This window comes from Pan paniscus, chromosome 6 (genome assembly GCF_029289425.2).
Source record: "Pan paniscus chromosome 6, NHGRI_mPanPan1-v2.0_pri, whole genome shotgun sequence".
In the NCBI taxonomy this organism is placed as follows: domain Eukaryota; kingdom Metazoa; phylum Chordata; class Mammalia; order Primates; family Hominidae; genus Pan; species Pan paniscus.
The window spans coordinates 92,906,433-92,926,883 of NC_073255.2; the positions used below are offsets into that span (position 1 = coordinate 92,906,433).

The 20,451-nt window shown below is 51.2% G+C and overlaps 2 protein-coding genes, 1 long non-coding RNA gene and 1 pseudogene across 4 annotated transcripts in view; 1 reads left to right on the plus strand and 3 right to left on the minus strand.

Moving 5' to 3' along the window:
- The window catches only part of LOC129398162 (uncharacterized), a 44,465-nt gene extending 39,048 nt beyond the window's left edge, over nt 1-5,417 (minus strand). Inside the window, exon 1 of the long non-coding RNA XR_010112619.1 lies at nt 3,534-5,417. This is a non-coding gene — a long non-coding RNA (uncharacterized LOC129398162). The remainder of the gene's footprint in view (nt 1-3,533) is intronic.
- Nucleotides 1-17,602, minus strand: part of LOC129398161 (polypeptide N-acetylgalactosaminyltransferase 17-like) — a 71,950-nt gene extending 54,348 nt beyond the window's left edge. Inside the window, exons 1-3 of one of the 2 annotated variants that reach the window (XM_055114552.2) lie at nt 15,208-17,602; nt 8,388-8,474; nt 6,705-7,063 (exon numbers count right to left, since the gene is read on the minus strand). In XM_055114552.2, coding sequence (XP_054970527.1) covers nt 6,705-6,944 — 240 coding nt within the window. In that variant the 5' untranslated portion in view covers nt 6,945-7,063; nt 8,388-8,474; nt 15,208-17,602. Of the gene's footprint in view, nt 1-6,704; nt 7,064-8,107; nt 8,193-8,387; nt 8,475-15,207 lie in introns of those variants that run through there. The other variant, XM_055114554.2, reaches the window with a different exon arrangement.
- LOC117978808 (speedy protein E18-like) overlaps nt 1-20,451 on the plus strand; it is a 142,431-nt gene that overhangs the window by 13,737 nt on the left and 108,243 nt on the right. The gene's annotated exons all lie outside the window — the stretch shown is intronic.
- LOC117978807 (SH2B adapter protein 2-like) overlaps nt 17,624-20,451 on the minus strand; it is a 52,117-nt pseudogene continuing 49,289 nt past the window's right edge.

Sequence of the window (20,451 nt, forward strand, 5' to 3'; positions counted from 1 at the left end):
ACAATAAGAGTGCGTCTCTTGGGGAAACATAATAAAAATGAACTTTTCTCACCTTCACAGCAATTGTGATCATATTGGTCTGGATTGATTATTTGCTGCCCAGTGATATTTTTCCTTAATGGGGTTGTGGTTATTTGAACATATTTATTAGCTCTGGAAGATAATCCTGTGCTGTTTTTTATGTAGAAAAAAACATAAGGCTGGGTGCAGTGCTCACACCTACAATCCCTGCAGTTTTGCAGGTCATGGCGGGAGGATCACCTGAGGCCAGGAGTTTGAGGCCAGCCTCAGCAACATAGCATCTACATCTATTTTTAATTTTTATTTTTTAAAGAAAAACAATAGAAGAGAAGGCTGATCCCAAGCTACAGGGTTTTTTTGTTTGTTTGTTTGTTTTGGAGACAGAGTCTTGCTCTGTCTCCCAGGCTGGAGTGCAGTGGCACAACCTCGGCTCCCTGCAACTTTCACCTCTGGGTTCAAACAAATTCTCCTGCCTCAGCCTCCCAAGTAGCTGGGACTACAGGCACCCGTCTGTATGTCCGACTAACTTTGGTAAAAATAGTAGAGACAAGGTTTCACCATGTTGGCCAGGCTGGTCTCGAACTCCTGACTTCAAGTGATCCACCCACCTCGGCCTCCCAAAGTGCTGGGATTACAGGCATGAGCTACTGCACCCAGATGCCAAGCTAGAGTTTTAAGGTAGGAAATGAGAGAAAGATATTGAGAGAGGAAAACCAGGTGGTAAGAAAACTCTAAAGGTGGCCGGGCCTGGTGGCTCACGCCCATGATCCCAGCAGGAGTTTGAGACCAGCCTGGCCAACATGGTGAAACCCTGTCTCTACTAAAAATACAAAAATTAGGCAGGCGTGGTGGTGCACACCTATAATCCCAGCTATTTGGGAGGCTGAGGCAAGAGAATCACTAGCAGAGATTGTGTCTCCTCACCCCCTCTCAAAAAAAAAAAAAAAAAAAAAGTTCCTTCAACAGTTAAAGCTGTGAAAGACAGGCACTCTGCCATGCAATTCTTTGTGATTTTTCTTTTTTCTTTTTGGAGTTGGGGTCTTACGCTGTCACCCAGACTGGGGTGCAGTGGTGTGGTCATAGCTCTCTGCAGCCTCAAACTCAAGCTCAAGCAATCCTCTTACCTTGCCTTTCAAATTGCTGGGATTATAAGCATGAGCCACTGCATCTGGCCTGTGTGACACAATTCTGTTTTTTGTCTTTTTTTTTTGGTGGGGGGGGGGGATGGAGTCTCCCTCTGTCACCCAGGCTGGAGTGCCATGGTGTGATCTTGGCTCAATGCAAGCTCCGCCTCCTGGGTTCACGCCATTCTCCTGCCTCAGCCTCCCGAGTAGCTGGGACTACAGGCGCCCGCCACCATGCCTGGCTAATTTTTTGTATTTTTAGTAGAGACGGGGTTTCACTGTGTTAGCCAGGATGGTCTCGATCTCCTGACCTCGTGATCTGCCCGCCTTGGCCTCCCAAAGTGCTAGGATTACAGGCGTGAGCCACCGCGCCCAGCCTATGTGATGCAATTCTGATGTCAACTCCCTGATGTTACCTCAAATGCCACAGGTTAAGGCCACCAGCCCCCACTAGGCTGCCCTCGCTTTAGACACACCTGCAGGCTTGGGTGTCCTCAGACCACATGTACTTCTCACCAACTGGCTGCAAATTTGGAGGTTCCCACCATGCCCTCAAGTTCGATAACTCACTAAAAACAATTCACAGAATGCAGAAAAGCATGATACTTTCTCTTTTTTTTTTTTTTTTTTTTTTGAGACGGAGTCTTGCCCTGTTGCCCAGGCTGGAGTACAGTGGCCACCATGCTTGGCTAATTTTTGTATTTGTATTAGAGACGGGGTTTCGCCATGATGGCCAGGCTGGTCTTGAACTCCTGACCTCAGGTGATCCACCCGCCTTGGCATCCCAAAATGCTGGGATTATAGGCATAGCCACCATGCCCGGTCGACTTCTAGAGTTTCAATAACAGAGATGTGATTCAAGAAGGGAGACATGTTTTGTAGATGGCAGGAGCTTCATGAAAAGAAGCCAATGAAGGGCAGGACGTGTAGCTGTCTACCTACAGGAAACCAGCCAGGAGCCTCCCCACAGGGACTTCACCACAGATGGCCGGGAAAATCTGCATTAACCTGACCTCTGGACCTAAGACAGGACAAGGCCTTGACCATTTCTACAGACTCACAAGATGTAATCTCTGTGGTCCATGCCCGTGGTGTGATCTGGGAAACGGGGGGCCTTCTAAATGCCAACAACAAGGAAATCAAATGTGCAACAGACAGAAATACCGGCATTGACGTGGGCCATGGAGAGGCCTAAACAGATGACTGCAGTTCACTGATAAGGTCATCAAAGGGGTGACTCTGAAATAATAAATTTCAGATGCCACGGCCCAAATAGCTGCATGAGGTGGGGAAGTCCTCCACAAGCCTCTGCTTCCTTCAGTACCTGTTTATGAAATAAGCCGAGGTACTTCCCTGGGGAATTTCCTTTCTCTTTCTTTCTTTCAAGACGGAGTCTTGCTCTGTCGCCCAGGCTAGAGTGCAGTGGTGCAATCTCGGCTCAATGTAACCTCTCCCTCCTGGGTTTTAGCAATTCTCCTGCATCAGACTTCTGAGTAGCTGAGATTACAGGTGCATGCCACCATGCCCAGCTAATATTTGCATTTTTAGTAGAGACAGGGTTTCACCATCTAGGCCAGGCTGGTCTTGAACTCCTGACCTCGTGATCCACCTGTCTTGGCCTCCCAAAGTACTGGGATTACAGGTTTGAGCCATCACGCCCGGACTTTTTTTTTATTTTTTGAGACGACGTTTCACTCTTGTTGCCCACGCTGGAGTGCAATGGCACGATCTCAGCTCACTGCCACCTCCTCCTCCCAGGTTCAAGCGATTATCCTGCCTCAGCCTCTTGAGTAGCTGGGATTACAGGCACCCAACACCAAACCCAGCTAACTTATTGTATTTTTAGTAGAGATGGGATGTCACCATGTTGGCCAGGATGGTCTTGAACCCCTGACCTCTAATGATCCACCTGAATTGGTTTCCCAAAATGTTGGGATTACAGGCACAAGCCACTGCGCCCAGCCCCACCCATATCTCTTTTGGTCAAGGGAGCACAATTCAGAAGAATCTTGCCAGGGAAGACTGGTAAATGGACGTCAACGTGATGCCTATGGCTCCTGGTGGATTTAGATACCTCCTGGTGCTTATTGATATCTTTACCAGTTGCACGGGGGCTTTTCCATGCCAGACTGAAAACGCAGGAGATCAATGATCAACCTTCAACTATTTACTAGCAGAACACTGAGGGGACTGTGCGGTCACCAATACCTCCTATTGCACTTGGATAAACACCTCCCAGGAAATACAGATGAATAGAAAGGACATAGTCAAACAAGCAGAATGGCTGCATTCCTTCAACCAGAAGGGCCATTAGTCTGTTTTCACACTGCTATAAAGAACTACTGGAAACTGGGGAATTTATGAAGAAAAGAGGTTGAATTGACTCACAGTTCTGCAGGCTGTACAGGAAGCATGGCTGGGGAGGCCTCAGGAAACTGACAATCACGGCAGAAGGTGAAGGGGAAGCAGGCACGTCTGGCCATGTTGGAGCAGGAGAGACAGAGAGAGTGAAGTGGGAGGGCTGCACGCTTTTAAACAACCAGATCCCACAAGCGCTCACTCAATATCACGAGAACAGCAAGGGGGAAGTCGGCCCCCATGAGCCAATCACCTCCCACCAGGTCCCTCCCACAACACTGGGAATTACAATTTGACATGAGATTTGGGTGTGGATACAGAGCTCAACCATGTCAAGGGTAGTTCAACTGCTGAGATTGATTGATTGATTGATTGATTGATTGACTGAGATGGAGTCCTGCTCTGTTACCTAGGCTGGAGTGCAGTGGCACAATCTCGGCTCACAGCAACCTCCGCCTCCCAGGTTCAAGCGATTCTCCTGCCTCAGCCTCCTGAGTAGCTGGGACTACAGCACATGCCACCATGCCTAGCTAATTTTTGTATTTTTAGTAGAGACAGGGCTTCACCATGTTTGCCAGGCTGGTCTTGAACTCCTGACCTCGTGATCACCCTGCCTCGGCTTTTCTTTTGCTGGAATTACAGGCGTGAGCCACTGCACCCGGCCAACAACTGAGATTTAGAAGGCAGTCGAGTCCACTATACCGCACCTCACCTGGTTTCTTCCTCTGTTGGGGCCCCTCGTGGCCACTGTTCTGTTACTTTTTGGTCCTATTTATTTAAATGGATGGTGAGCTGTTTGTCCTCCAGGCTCCAACACTTCCACCTTCAGCTTGTATTACAACAATACCAGCCTTTCAAGCTACTCCAGGTGACCCCAGAACTCATTTGAACTCAGAAGCCCAAGAGTTTCATTCCTTTCACTTTAGGGGACTCAGTGCCCTGCTCAGCATGAAGTCGAAGCAGAAGCATGACCTCCATCCCTAATCCCTCAACAATGAGGAGTGGAAGGTGTTGGCAGGAGGGTGGGGGTGAGGTTTGTAGATATGTAACTGCATCAGACCAAATCTGGTTCAACTTTTTTTTTTTTTTTTTTTGATGGAGTTTCACTCTTGTCACCCAGGCTGGAGTGCAATGGTATGAACTCAGCTCACTGCAACCTCCACCTCCTAGGTTCAAGTGACTCTGCTGCCTCAGCCTCCAGATAGCTGGGATTATGAGGGTGCACCACCACACCTGGCTAATATTTTTATTTTTAGTGGAGACGGGGTTTTACCATTTTGGCCAGGCTGGTCTTGAAGTCCTGACCTCCACCTGCCTTGGCCTCCCAAAGTGCTGGGATTACAGGTGTGAGTCACTGCACCTGGCTCAGTTCAACTTTTATGTAATGAGGTTGTCAGTTGTTTTTCAATTGCCATGGACCCACAGGTTGAAGGGCATGTACCCTGTGCATGCCCAGGTTAACCAAGCATGCAACCACGGAGTGGAAACTAAAAGCTCGGCCTGAAGAGCTGAGACTGATTTAAGAACTGGACACTCCATGGCAGGAGCCAGGATCCAATCAGATTGAGTTTTGGTGTCACCCCATGGCAGGATCCAGTCAGATCACACCTCCCAGCATTACTTTATTGCAAGATCCAATCAAATCACAACTCATTACCCTATGCTTATAAAACCTGACATAGCCCCCAGCTGGGTAAGGGAGATTTGAGTATTTCTTCCTGTGTTCTTGCTAGCTGACTTACAAAAAAAGCTTCAAAAAAAAAAAGGCCATGCGTGGTGGCTCATGCCTGTAATCCCAGCACTTTGGGAGGCCGAGGCAGGCAGATCACTTGAGGTCAGGGGTGCAAGACCAGCCTGGCCAACATGGTGAAACCCTATCTCTACTAAAAATACAAAAATTAGCTGGTCATGGTGACACATACCTATAATCCCAGCTACTTGGGAGACTGAGGCAGGAGAATCACTTGAACCCAGGAGGTAGAGGTTGCAGTGAGCCAAGATCACACCACTGCACTCCAGCCTGGGCGACAGAGTGAGAAGACTCTGTCTAAAAAAAGAACAGTTAAAATTAGCACCAAATGCTTTACGAGTAAAAAAAGTTTTTAGCTGCATATGTTTAAGTAACTTTTTAGAATGTAAAAAATACACATACAAAATGGAAAGGCACAAAGAAGAGAGCAAAAAAGTGCATGAGATCTCACATCCAAGGATAACCGCTGAGAACATGAAAGTGCTGACTCTTCCAGCCTTTATACTATACACATTTAGGCCGTTGTTTTGTTTTTATAAAACCGTAATCATATAATACAGATAGTTTGATAATCTGGTTTTTAAACACAACAATTACATAACATTTAGCTGTTTCTTTTGCATTCAGATTCATAAGGGTTCCAGTAACTCATTTATCAGAAAACCAAGAGAAACAGTCTCATTAAAATATAAGTACATAAGGCAGGCATGGTGGCTCACACCTATAATCCCAGCACTTTGAGAGGCCGAGGTGGGTGGATCACCTGAGGTCCGGAATTTGAGACCAGCCTGGCCAGCCTGGACAACATGGTGAAACCCTGTCTCTGCTAAAAATACAAAAATGAGCCAGGTGTGGTGGTGCGCGCCTGTAATCCCAGCTATTCAGAAGGCTGAGGCAGGTGAATCGCTTAAACTCGCAAGGTGGAGGTTGCAGTGAATCGAGATCGTGCCACTGCACTCCAGCCAGGGCGCCAAAGTGAGACTCCATCTCAAAAAAAGATAAAAATAAAAAATAAAAATAAAATATATATATGTTTATATATTTTTCCAGACAGGGTCTTACTCTGTCTCCCAGTCTGAAATACAGTGGCGTAATCATAGCTCACTGCAGCCTCAAGTTTCTGGGCTCAAGTGAATCTCCCACTTCAGCTTCCCAAGTAGCTGGAACTACAAGTGGATGCCACCATGCCCAGTCAATTTTTTTTTTAATTTTTCATAGAAACAGAGTCTCACTATGTTGCCCAGTCCTAATAAACACTATGTGATGAAAAGAAAAAAGTAAATCACCCTAAAGTTAAGTCTTTAATGTTAAGTCTTTAACGAGAAATGCAAATAAAGCATTTCTCAATAGATTATGGCAAGAGAATCAACTGAAGAATAAACATCTTTAGTAAATCTTTTGCTCATGTGCATTAACCAATACTCTTGAAAACCAGGATTAATTTACTGTACCTTCTTAATATTCCTTTGAAATTCCTTATGGCGCACAGGTAGTGTAGAAAATAACTGCTTCACGCTGACTGTGGTCCCTCTGGGGTGGGGGTAGGGGGTTTTCTGGATGATTTTCCCATCGTGATCAAACACCAGTCGAGTCCCAACCTTCGCCGATGCGTGGCAGGTAGAAATGGTGACATCGCTGTGAGAGAATACCAGGTGTGGTGTGTTCAGTGAGAGACCCGTGATGTTGAGCATTGACTACGCTTTTCTTCACTTGCTTTTCTCTCAAAACTTTCTTAAAAAGCTGATGATCCCTCTGAGATAACCAAGATCTAAACGGTTGAGGAGTCATCATAAAATCTAAGGTTTGGCACCTAAAAGACAGCGAGACACAGAGCACTTAACATGCTTTGTTTTGATAAAAGCTTTGATTTCATTTTTCAGGTTGAATTGCAAAACCATAAATGATCTCAAGGTTTATTTATTCACAAATAGAGATTTGTTTTGTTATTACTCTTCAAATAAAATTGTTTTAAAGAATTTTTTAAAGAATTAAAAAAATTTTTTTAAATTTTTAAAGAATCCAAAAGATATTATAATTAAAATGTATATGTAGGGCAGGGTGCGGTGGCTCATGCCTGTAATTCCAGCACTTTGGGAGGCCGAGGAGCGCAGATCACTTGAGGCCTGGAGTTCCAGACCAGCCTGGGCAACACGGCAAAACCCCATCTCTACTAAAAATACAAAAATTAGCCAGGAGTGGTGATGCACGCTATAGTCCCAGCTCTTCAGGAGGCTGAGGCACGAGAATCACTTGAACCTGGGAGGCAGAGATTGCAGTGAGCTGAGACTGTGCCACTGCACTCCAGCCTGGGTGACAGAGTGAGACTCTGTCTAAAAAAAAAAAAAAAAATATATATATATATATATATATATATATATATATACACACACACACACATATATACACACACACATATATGTGTATATATATACACACACACATATATGTGTATATATATACACACACACACATATATATATATTTAAATATAATTATAAAAATTTAGTATCTGTGCTATAATTAAATAGTGCTTTGGTGAAATGTTTCCCTAAAATTTGATGATGAAAAGCAGTGGTAACTATCATTTATTACCTACATGTTATGTTAAAATTGAGAAGTTACTGTTCTAACAAGGGTAACCATTTTTTTTTAACAATACTATTTGCTTCATTTCATTCATTTATTTCCCACATTTCAGAAGTACTAGGACTTAGATTGGCAGTGAGACAAAACAGAATTCAGAAGCTAGAAGCTGAGATACCGAGATAGAAAATTGTAAATAATAACGATTCCAATTAACTTTCTGAGAGGTTTTTCTAAGGGGTCAAGTGAATGGATAAAAACATTGTATCACCTCAGTGCACACAGTGAGCTCAGAGCTTCCCCCTGAAAGCCGAAAGTTTCAACCTCAGTTAGGTCGGCAAACTCTTGAATCTTACATGTTTGATGTTTCAGAGCTGAAAGAGACTCTAAAGTAAGGACTAAGATACCTCAAGTGCTAAAACAACGGATATACATGATATCTAGTAACTGGCTTAAAAAACTGTTTTTGCGTTTCCCAAGACAGTGTTACTCAAAATTCTGAGACATGTGGCCCAATTATTTTATAATAGGATTAGAAAAAGTCAACTTACTTAAGCCTTCAAAGTTTTCTTCTTCTACCCCACATCCATTGTCTGAAACTTCAATGAGATCCACTCCATAGTCCTTAAGCTTTAGATCTAGAAAGTTTAAATATTTATGTATTTATTAAAAATGGACCCATGCTAGAATGGCATGAACCCGGGGGGCGCAGCTTGCAGTGAGCCGAGATCGCGCCACTGCACTCCAGCCTGGGAGACAGTGAGACTCCGTCTCAAAAAGAAAAAAAAAAAATGGACCCATGCTATAAGCTTTTATATTGATATTATTTATAACATATGCAAATTGAAGAGTCATAACTATACCTTTAGTTAAACGTACGAGTATCATTTTGTGTATTTCATTTTTATAAAGCCCTTTCTGGCCATTTACTAGCCCAGATTAAATAGTTTAGCTTTTTCTTTCCTCTTTTTTTTTTTTTTTTGTCCATAGGCTAGTCAAATGAAGCAGTTGGAGTGGAGAAGGAACAAAAAAATCTGTAACTGGTTGTGATCAATTAGTGGTTAACACCGTTGCACTTTGACCGGCCTTTTCTTTTGAAAGAAATAATTTTAACATACCCAGTAAGGAGAAAGGGGGGCAGGCGCGGTTGTTCATGCCTGTAATCCCAGCACTTTGGGAGGCCAAAGTGAGCAGATCACCTGAGGTCAGGAGTTCCAGACTAGCCTGACCAACGTGGAGAAACCCTGTCTCTACTAAAAATACAAAATTAGCCAGGTGTGGTGGTGCATGCCTGTAATCCCAGCTGCTCGTAAGGCTGAGGCAGAATTGCTTGAACCCGGGCGGCGGAGGTTGCGGTGAGCCGAGATCGTGCTGTTGCACTATAGCCTGGGCAACAAGAGTGAAACTCCATCTCAAAAAAAAAAAAAAAAAAAAAAAGACAACTGGTTCTGGAATCAGACTTCCTGGATCCTATTTTATTAGCTTTATAATCCCAAAAAAAGGAAATTTCCTGTTCCTTAATTTCCTCATCTGTAAAACGAAGATAATAAGTTCTATCTCATAAAGTTACTCAGTGGATTAATAATTTTTTATGTTTATTTTATTTTGTTTTTTTCTTTTTTTTTTCTTTTTTTTTTTTTGAGATGGAGTTTTGCTCTTGTCACCGAGGCTGGAATGCAGTGGCATGATCTGATCTTGGCTCACTGCAACCTCCACCTCCGAGGTTCAAGCAATTCTCCTCCCTCAGCCTCCCGAGGAGCTGAGACTACAGCCATGCACCATCACATCTGGCTAATTTTTGTATTTTTAGTAGAGGCAGGGTTTTACCATGTTGGTTAGGCTGGTCTTGAACTCCTGACCTCAAATGATCAGCCCTGCTCTGCCTCCCAAAGTGCTGGGATTATAGATGTGAGCCACTACTCCACGCCTATTTTATTTTATTTTATTTTATTGAGACGGAGTCTTGCTCTGTCCCAGGCTGGTGTGCAGTGGCATGATCTCGGCTCACTGCAACCTCTGCCTCCCAGGTTCAAGCAATTCTCATGCCTCAGCCTCCCAAGTAGCTGGGATTACAGGCTTCTGCCACCAGGTCCAGCTAATTTTTATATTTTTAGTAGAGACAGAGTTTCACCATTTTGGACAGGCTGGTCTCAAACTGCTGACCTCAGGTATCCACCCACCTTGGCCTCCCAAAGTGCTGGGATTACAGGTGTGAGCCACCACACCCGGCCTGCTTTATTTTTTTAATAGAGATGAAGTCTCACCATGTTGGCCAGGTTGGCCTGGTGGGGTGGCTCATGCCTGTAATCGGCTAATTTTTGTATTTTTTTTTAGTAGAGATGGGGTTTCACCACGTCGGGCAGGCTGGTCTTGAACTCCTGACCTCAAGTGATCCACCCGCCTTGGCCTCCCAAAGTGCTGGGATTACAGGCATGAGCCACTGCACCCGGCCCACCTGGATAACTTCTAAAAATATTTTATAGAGATTAGATGTTGGTATGTTTTATTTTGCTTTTTTTGAGACAGAGCCTCACTCTGTCGTCCAGGCTGGAGTGCAGTGGTGTGATCTCAGCTCACTGCAACCTCTGCCTCCCGGGTTCAAGCAATTCTCCTGCCTCAGCCTCCCAAGTAGCTGAAATTACAGGCACCCATCACCATGCCTGGCTAATTTTTGTATTTTTAGTAGAGATGGCATTTCACCATGCTGGCCAGGCTGGTCTCGAACTCCTGACCTCAAGTGATCCGCCTGCCTTGGCCTCCCAAAGTGCTGGGATTACAGACGTGAGCCGCCACACCTGTCTGAACCTAGATTCTGTTCTTGCAGTGTGAAGTTCCTGAATGTTGGGAGCAGAGGTGCGATGTGATCAGGTTTAGAACCTGGTCCTGGCTGGGTGCAGTGGCTCACAGCTGTAATCCCAGCACTTTGGGAGGCCGAGGTGGGTGGATCACCCGAGGTCAGGAGTTTGACACCAGCCTGGTCAACATGGTGAAACCCCGTCTACTAAAAATACAAAAAAATTAGCCAGGCACGGTGGCGCACGTTTATAGTCTCAGCTACCTGGGAGGCTGAGGCAGGAGAATCGTTTGAACCTGAAGCTGGAGGTTGCAGTGAGCCGAGATCACACCACTGCACTCCAGCCTAGGCAACAGAGTGAGACTCTATCTTAAAAAAAAAACAAAGAACAAAGAACCTGGTCCCTCTGGATACTGAGAGGGGAATGGGCAACGGGCAGGAGTGGACATGGAGAGTTCAGCTAGAGAGGAGCCAGGGACATCCCAGCAGGAGACCAAGGTGGCTCTTGCTTGGGGATTGCAGGGATGATGGAGAGAAATGGGTGGCTTAGACACTCCAGGGAGGTAAAGCGATCGCTGGAAGTGAGAGCGAGGGAGGGGTGCTTCCTGGCTGCCTGTGCCCACCTGCTGCCATCTGAATTCCTTTGATGTTTGGCCTGCTGAGTCAACTGCAAGTCATTACCCCGCAACAGTTGCTGTTTTTCCTTTTTAACAATGCATTTGTTTCGAACCATTGAGCCATTATGTTCCGGGCCAATGGATTTTGTGGTGTTTCCCCAACTACACAGTCCTGGGGAATATTTTAAATGCCATTTAATAAAAAGTTCTGCACAATGCCGTTCCCGTGACATGTTCTGCTCAAAGCCATCACGAGCTGGTATTCAAGGGGATGGGGTTCAGCTGAGGACCCTTTTAGGTGTGACTGTGCTGGGCAGAACGCCCTGGCATGGCTCCCCAGGGCCTGATGGGACTGTGCCTGTGCTGGGCAGTGCCCCCTCCCTTGGGTTCTTCTTCTTTTTTTTTTTTTTCTTCAGATGGAGTCTTGCTGTGTTGCCCAGGCTGGAGTGCAGTGGTGTGATCTCGGCTCACTACAACCTCTGCCTCCCAGATTCAAGCGATTCTCCTGCCTCAGCCTCCCGAGTAGCTGGGACTACAGGCACGAGCCACCGCATCTGGCTATTTTTTGTATTTTTAGTAGACACGGGGTTTTGCCATGGTGCCCAGGCTGGTCTCAAACTCCTGAGCTCAAGTGATCCACTTGCCTCAGCCACCCAAAGTGCTGGGATTACAGGTGTGAGCCACCATGCCCAGTCTTGTCTTTCAAAAATATTAACAATGTATTAATGTTCTTGTGGAACACACCTGCCGTTGAGATGACATCCCCAGAACCCCTTTTCCTGGGGCCTTGCCGTAAAGCAAACTGTGGTGGTGCACTCACTTGCAAAGCACAGAAGACCCCAATTTTTGCATTCACGCCCAGGCCACATCAGAAACTGGGCATGGCCTCTTCCCTCTGCCTTATCTCCCAATTCCTGCGGCCACCTCCTGCATATTTCTGGAATCCAACTCTTCCTCTCCAATCCCCTTTGTCTGCCCTGGTTCAGATCTGGTTCTTCCCAGCCCACAATCCCTGCTACCACCCCTTGGCCACCATGGGTGCCACTGCAGAACAGGACCGCATACACCCCTGGTCTCTCTGAGTAGCTCTCTCTCCTCCTCTCTCCTTCTTCCCTCTTTTTAAAAAAAACTTTTTAGAGATGGGGTCTTGCTGTGTTGCCCAGGCTGGTCTTGAACTCTTAGGCTCAAGAGATCCTCCTGCCTCGGCCTCCTTCTTCCATTTGCCCTTCAAAATTCAGCTCAAGGCCGGGCATGGTGGCTGTCACCTGTAACCCCAGCACTTTGGGAGGCTGAGGTGGGAGGATCTGTTGAACTCAGGAATTTAAGACCAGCCTGGCCAACATGGTGAAATCCTGTCTCTACTAAAAATACAAAAAAATTAGCCAGGCATGATGGCAGGCACCTGTAATCCCAGCTACTTGGGAGGCTCAGGCAGGAGAATCACTTGAACCCAGGAGGTGGAGGTTGCAGTGAGCCAAGATCATGCCACTGTACTCCAGCCTGGGCAACAGAGCAAGATTCCATCTCAAAAGAAAAGAAAAGAAAAAAAGAGTCAGCTCAGAAATAACCCCAGGGACCAGGCGTGGTGGCTCATACCTGTAATCCCAGCACTTTGGGAGGCCAAGGCAGATGGATCACCTGAGGTCAGGAGTTCGAGACCAGCCTGGCTAACATGGTGAAATTTCATCTCTACTAAAAATACAAAAATTAGCTGGGTGTAGTGGCAGGCGCCTGTAATCCCAGCTACTCCAGAGGCTGAGGCAGTAGAATTGCTTGAACCCAGGAGGCAGAGGTTGCAGTGACCTGAGATCGCACTGTTGCACTCCAGCCTGGGCAACAAGAGCAAAACTCGGTCTCAAAAAAAAAAAAGAAAAAGAAAAGAAAGAAAGAACCCCTAGGAAGCCCCCTTGGCTCTCAGTGGGGGCCAGTAGCCTCCCCTCGGCTCCTGGACTATGATTCAGTCTTTACACCCTAGGTTCCAAGATCTGTTTAGAGGGTGTTTCCAAAGTCAAGTTCCAGGCGGCTCCTGAGGGTGACAGCAGCTCCTCAGTGGGCTCAGAGAGGCTGTGCAGAAGGGAGGGGCAGCTGCAGGCTCGCATGGGAAGTCCCTGGCGCTGCGCCTGGCATCAGCACGGATTGTGACAGTAAGAACAAACACAGAAGGGCCCCAGGACATGCAAAAGCCTGTGGCCAACATGGCGAAACCCCATCTCTATTGAAAGTACAAAAATTAGCTGGGTGTGGTGGCAGGCACCTGTGATCCCAGCGACTCAGGAGACCAAGGCTCGAGAATCACTTTAACCTGGGAAGTGGAGGTTGCGGTGAGCAGAGATCGCGCCACAGCACTCCAGCCTGGGCAACAGAGTGAGACTCCACGTTTAAAAAAAAAAAAAAAAGCCGTGGCAATCCTGCTCCTAGCTGGTCCTTGAACCCTGGGAGGATTAATTCATCTTTTCACACAGCAAACACCAACGGCCCCCTCCTTCTCCCTGTCATACCTCTCCGGGGTCGGGCCCCTAGCCAACTGTCTTGGGTCTGGATAGGACAGCGTGAGACAGTCTCTGCTGAAGGGTCACTGACAGGGAGGTGGTCTTTTAACTGTGTCTTTTTTTTTTTTTTTTTTTGAGTTGGAGTCTCGCTCTGTCGTCCAAGCTGGAGTGCAGTGGCACGATCTCGGCTCACTGCAACCTCCGTTTCCCAGGTTCAAGTGATTCTCCTGCCTCAGCCTGCCAAGTAGCTGGGATTACAGGCACCCACCACCACACCAGGCTAATTTTTGTATTTTTAGCAGAGACAGGGTTTCACCATGTTGGCCAGGCTGCTCTCAAACCCCTGACCTCAAGTGATCCGCCTGCCCTGGCCTCCCAAAGTTGGGATTACAGGCATGAGACACCAAGGCTGTCTGTTAACTCTCTCTCAGTTCCAGGCAGAGGGACCTGGGCTCCACCGTGGTGGGGTTTTTTTGTTTGTGTGTGTGTTTTGTTTTGTTTTGGAGACGGAGTCTTGCTCTGTCACCCAAACTGGAGGGCAGTGGCAAGATCTCGGCTCACTGCAACCTCCACCTTCTGGGTTCAAGTGATTCTCCTGCTTCAGCCTCCCGAGTAGCTGGGATTACAGGCCCCCACCACCATGCCCTGCTGATTTTTGTATTTTTGGTAGAGACAGGGTTTTGCCACATTGGCCAGGCTGGTCTCTAACTCCTGACCTTAAGTGATCTGCCCACCTCAGCCTCCCAAAGTCCTGGGATTACAGGTGTGAGCCACTGCGCCTGGCCTGTTCGTTCAAGACAGGGTCTCACTCTATTGTCCAGGCTGGAGTGCGGTGGCATGGTCACGGCTCACTGCAGCCTTAAACTCCTGGGCTCGGGTGATCCTCCTGCCTCAGCCTCCCGAGTAGCTGGGACTAGAGGTGCACACCACCACCCCTGGCTAATCTTTTTTTTCATTTTTAGTAGAGATAGAGTCTCACTATGTTGTTGCCCCAGCTGGTCTGGAACTCTTGGGGTCAAGTAATCCTTCTGCCTGAGCCTCTCAAAGTGCTAGGATTCCGGGTGTGAGCCATGCAATAGTGTAACTTAAAGGGGCTGGCTCCCCTGGCCAGACGTCACCTGGGACACCAAGGAATTTGACTGAATCTGTTTCTGTCTATACCTGAAGGGGTTCTGGTGGCTGGTGGGGGTGCAGCCAGCATGGAGGAGAAGCCTCCAGAGATGAGGGGCTCAAGGGCTTGCTTGGGAGGGAGCACTACCTAAACCACATACCTGGCCCTGAAACGCATGTGTGGATTTTCCTAGGAGATGGGGGCACCTCAAAGTACAAGCCGGGACAGCAATCAAGGGACAGGCTCGGGGTAACCCCATGGGGCAGAAGCTGAGCAGGGCCCTGGGCTCCCGGTATAAATTTCCTGTCCCAGCAGGGGCACCATTCAGGCCAGGGTGGGCTCCAGACCGCATTTACTCACCTCCAAAGAGGGCTGCAGACCAAGGGTCACCACCGGGCTCCCTCCGCTGGCAGGGCCTGCATGCCGGGAGCCGTGGTCACATTAGAAGGTCCGGGAGCGCAGCCCAAGGGGGCGTGTGCAGCGGCCGTGGACAGAGTGCAGCGGGCAAGTCACTGAGCCTCAGTTTCTCCATCTAGAAAATCGCTGCGGCTGTGCGGACTGCATGGCACGCAGTGGGCTCTCAGGCGTGACTGCTCATCACTCTGGCTTGGCGGAGGGAGGCCTAGAGTCCTGACCTTCACCGACCCCGCCAACGTGGCATCTGCTACCGCCTCGGAGGCAGAAGGGGCAGCGAATAGGAGCGCGCACGCGCACTGGCCATGAGGCGGCCTGGCTGCGGCTCACCGGCAACCCCCGAGTGGCGACGACGGGAACCACTGGCCTTGTGCACAGATGGACACTTGAGGTTTTGCACAGAGGGTCCTTCCAGGTGATGGAGGCTCCTGGGTCCTGGAGAGCCTACTGGGGTGACGGTCTAAGGGCCTGACAGACCCCCGACAGCAACAGGTCACATCTGGACACGTGGTCGTCTCAGGTCTAGAGAAGGCAGCTCCCCAAGGTCAGGACCGGCTATGCCTGAAGCCCCAAGTCTAACACTGTATGTCGCATACAGCAGATGCTTAATAAATGCTTGAGGGGGTGGATAAGGGCTAGAGCCATCCATATGCGCAAGAGGGTTGGAGGTGGTGGCCAGAATTGGTAGTCAGATGACCATGGAGAGTCCCACTCTCAGAAAGGTGCTGTGCCCAGGGGCAGTAGAGATGCCTCTGAATCCTCACCTCGCCCAGCCACTGATGTGTGGGATGGGGGACGGAGGGTGGCTCAGGTCTCATAGGCCCCAGGATGGGCCCAGCTCCCTGCATCAGGCAAAGCACAGTCCTCTGCAGGCCTCCTCCCAGGGTCTGGAAGCTTGCGGTCAGGGCGGCCTGTCCACACAGTCTCCAGCCTCCCTCGCAGGAGGTCAGGTGAGACAGAGGTGGGGATGGAGGTGGGGACTGGCCAGCCTACCCATGGCCCTCCCCTAAACCCTCCTGAGTGCAACTTACAGATGCTTGGAGAGGGAGAGAAACCAGAAAGGCAGAGGAGAGGCAGGGGGGCTGGTGCTGGGATTCCAGGCAGGGTACGGGGTGTGCTGGTAGGGGGGGAAAGGCAAGGAGCCCTGAGGGGGCCTGTGGGTGCAGGAGCTGGGACAAAGCACCATGCACTCACTCCCGGCGCCCCATCTCCCCCAGCCCCATGCAAAGAGGCCAGGCTAGGGGCTGAGGCTGGGGAGGGGGTCCGGGCCAGGCTCGCAGCCCACCGGCAGTGTGGCGGCCTCGCTGGGTGGGATGTGGTGGGTCATGTAGCGCTTGCCCATGAAGGAGCCGATCCGCAGCTGCTCCGGGGCCTCCTCCGGCCACCACAGGCTGGAGCTGGGCGGGGAGAGGAGGAGGAAGAGACATATGTCCCTGCCACATGGGGCACGTGCTGGGTCAAGGCCTGCTCTCCTCCCTCCCAGCTCCCTCATGTGCAGTCTCTCTCTCTCTCTTTTCTTTTTTCATTTTTTTTTTTTTGAGATGGAGTCTGGCTCTGTCACCCAGGCTGGAGTGTGGTGGTGTGATCTAAGCTCACTGCAACCTCCGCCACCCGGGTTCAAACGATTCTCCTGCCTCAGCCTCCCGAGTAGCTGGGATTACAGATGCCTGCCACCACACCCGGACAATTTTTGCATTTTTAGTGGAGATAGGGTTTCACCATGTTGCTCAGGCTGGTCTTGAACTTTTGGCCTCCAGTGATCCTCCCACCTCGGCCTCCCAAAGTGCTAGGATTACAGGCATGTGCCACTGCACCTGGCCTCACCTGCAGTCTCTGATCCCTCCTTCCTCCCTTCTAGAACCAATTGGAGGACCACCTCTCCAGGTGACCACCCTGACTACCCTGGCGTCAGCTTACTAAACCACCAGAGGATCCACAGACAGCAGGTGAGGCCCGGGAGGAGAAGGGCCTTGGCTGAGGACACACTGAAAAGACAGGGCCCGAGTGAGGCGGGACCTCCCGAACCTGTCCTCAGAGGGGCTGCTGGCCCCATCACTGACCCCTGAGGTGCGAGATACTCAGGGTGGGAGTTCCCTGCACAGGCCCAGGGAGGGGCGCTGCCCAGCTCGAAACCACGGGGCTCAGCAAGGTGGCTCACGCCTGTAATCCTAATACTTTGGGAGGCCGAGACGGGAGGATTGCTTGAGCCCAGCAGTTCCAGACCAGCCTGGGCAACATAGCAAGTCCCTGTCTCTACCAAAAATAAACCCCATGGCATGCCTGGAGGGCTTCCAGACACTGGGACCAATTCAACAGAGGGGTTCTGGGTGGGAGAGGGGCCCGAGGGGGTGTCCCCACTCACAAGCGCATGGTAGAGGCTGCCAAGAAGGCCAAGAGTAGGAGGCCGGCCAGAGAAGAGAGGATGGAGGTAATGACGATCATGCTGCCACTTCACCGCCCTGGCCAGGTGTCGATGGATCCGGGGGTCTTCCCTGCACACACACCAACTGCTCAGAGGGGCTGCCCCTCGACCCCAGGGCTGGCTGTCATCTCCTCCCTCGCTCCCTCCCCACCCACGCTGGCCTAGCTTCAAGGCCTGGCTGTCTCATATCCCCAGGCGCCCCCCTGATCCCACCCCCCGTCCCTCTTCCTCGGGACGGCACAGCATCTGTTCTCTGCCAGCCTGGACCACAGCCTCCGCCCTGCTCCTACCTTCTAGGCTGCTCCCACCCACGTGCTCATCCACTGCCCTGCTCCCTGGAGCCCAGCAGTCAAGGCCTTCAGATGACAAGACTTCCACCCCATACCCCCTGACCTCTGAAGCTGTCTCCCAGGAGACCCCCACCCCCGACACCTGGGCCGTGGCACTCGAAACTTCTGGGCCTGGTACATTCACGCTTGCCCCTTGGGGTCTGCTCAGAACTCAAGCTGGCTGCCTCCCCAGCCAGCCCCGACCCTGACCCTGACCTCCTCCACACCCTCTTCCTCCCTCCCAGCAGGGGCTGACACAGGCTGACTCCCTACAGGAGGGGGGAGGCTGTCTGTGCCCACAATGTGGCAAACGCTTGCGGATGGGCCAAGATGGTGCCCCTGCCGAGGGGGCTGGCTGGGTGCCCCACTCCCCCAGCATGAGGTTCTGTTGGGGGCTGGGCCCGACTTGGACATGGCCTCCAGGACCCCAGCCCTGTGGGAGCAGGGGTGTGGCCAGCTCAGCAGAGGTGGCCCAGAGAGATCGTGAGTCCACTGGGGGCAGCGCCCCTCCTGCCCAGCGTTACCTTGGTGGAGAGTGATGGGGTCTGACCACTTGGTCTCAGCCCTGGGTGAGCCCCTGGTGTCCATCAGGAGGAACTTCACCCTGGGGATGGGAGGTGGTGGGGGAGGAGGGGAGAGCTTCAGAGGCCGGGACCACCCTGGGCAGGGCCAAGCCCCAGGCAGCTCCTCTGGGGCCCTCCCATGGATGTGGAGTTGGGGTGCCTGTCAAGAGCAGCAGCCCATGGCCTGGCCCTGCTCTGAGAATCCCCTGAGATGTCTCCAGCCACTTGGCCTGTGCCACCACCCCTCATCCCCCCGAGCAATTGCTCTCCAGACACCAGACCTGGGCCGGGGATGCTGGTTTAGGGGCCCTGGTTCCTAAATGTCACAAGCCAAAAGAGCAGGTGAAGGTGGCTTAGCAGGGCACATGGGGCAGAGGTCACAGGCCTCCCGGAGGGGCAGCAGTAGCCAGGGGGCAGGGGGCTCAATCACCAGCAGCCTGAGGACCCAGGGCACCAGGAGCCCCGCAGACGGGCTTGGTTTGTGTCTTTGCAGGGCTGGGAGCTCTGCAAGGCCTGGGAAGTGGGGAAGGACCTGGCAGGTTGGCATTGAAAAGAGTGGCTGAGGGGGATGGGGCGGGGCATGGAGCTGGAAGGCTGAGCCAGGGTGAGGCAGCGGGGAGGGCAGAGGGTGGACCTGGAGAGTGGGTGAGAGGGCAGAAGGGGGCTGGGCAGAGCGGGGTGCTGTTCCAGCCTCATCACGCCCTGCCTTCCCGGCTTCCCCTGGGCCTGGTCTTCCTGAGGTCACCCCGCCTCCTCCTGTGTCCGGACAGTCCTGACCTGGACACACTGCCTGCTTCCCCATCCCGGCTCCACCCCGATGTTGGCAGGCCACTTGACCTCCTGTGCCTCAGTTTCCTCATCTGTAAGAGTGGGTGGGAGCCACCTCTCCTGCTCCCTGCCTAATACCGACGAGACTGGGTCTGAACTCGGCCCCCGAGTTTCCTGCCAGATCTGCCCGTGGTGGGGGACAGGGGCCTAGACTTTGGGGAAGCTGCCCCCTCCCACCTTGACTAAGATCCCGCCTCCCCAAGGTGCCCACCCGCTCCTCCTGGGCCTTGCCCGGCCCCAGCGGGGGTGAGCACTGTTGCTGACTCTACAGTGGAAGGAGCCCAGGCTTGCAAAGGGGAGGACCGGGGCCGGGGGACCCCTCCCTGGAAAGATGCTAGAGAGAGCATCCCTGGTCTCAGCAATGCCTCCACCCCAAGCACAGCCCCAGTCCCAGGGCTCTGGTGGGGACCACCCACCGATAGGGTCCAGGGCCAGGGAGGGGCGCGTTGCAGAAGGGCTGCTGGTGGCAGCCGTGGTCATGGCCCACCTGCAGCACGGGGGCGCCTCCGCTGCCCGCCATGGAGTTGTCACAGGGCAGCTGGTCCAGAGACAGGGGCAGCGTCATGTAGTGGCCATCGGTCAGCAGCTGTGGGGAGGCCGGAATGTCAGCCAGTGTCTCCGGGTTCTGGAAGCCCCTGGAGGCTGCAGGATGAGAGAACAGATGGAGGTGGGAGGGGAGAAAGCAGCTTTGTCCTTATGAGTGGGGGTTCTGTGTTCGCCCAGTCTCCAGCCCTGACCCCCCATGCCACCTCCTCCCTCAGGGCCCCCAGAGATAGTCCAGACCCAGTCGACTTTGTTACCCCTGAAGGGGAGCTTCCCTCTGGCCTTTTGTCCCCACCCAGAGCCAGGAGTGGGGAGCAGCGGGCAGTCCCAACCTGCCCAGCCCCAGCCCCAGCCCCATCGCAGTGCACCAGCCCTGCCCCACAGGAGGCCACATCCTCCCAGGTCGCAGCCTCGGTTCCCTGTCCAAAGGAAGAACTACTTGGATTCAGAGAAAGGATTGCAGAGCCCTTGACAGCTGACAAACCCACGACTTGCACTACTCCTG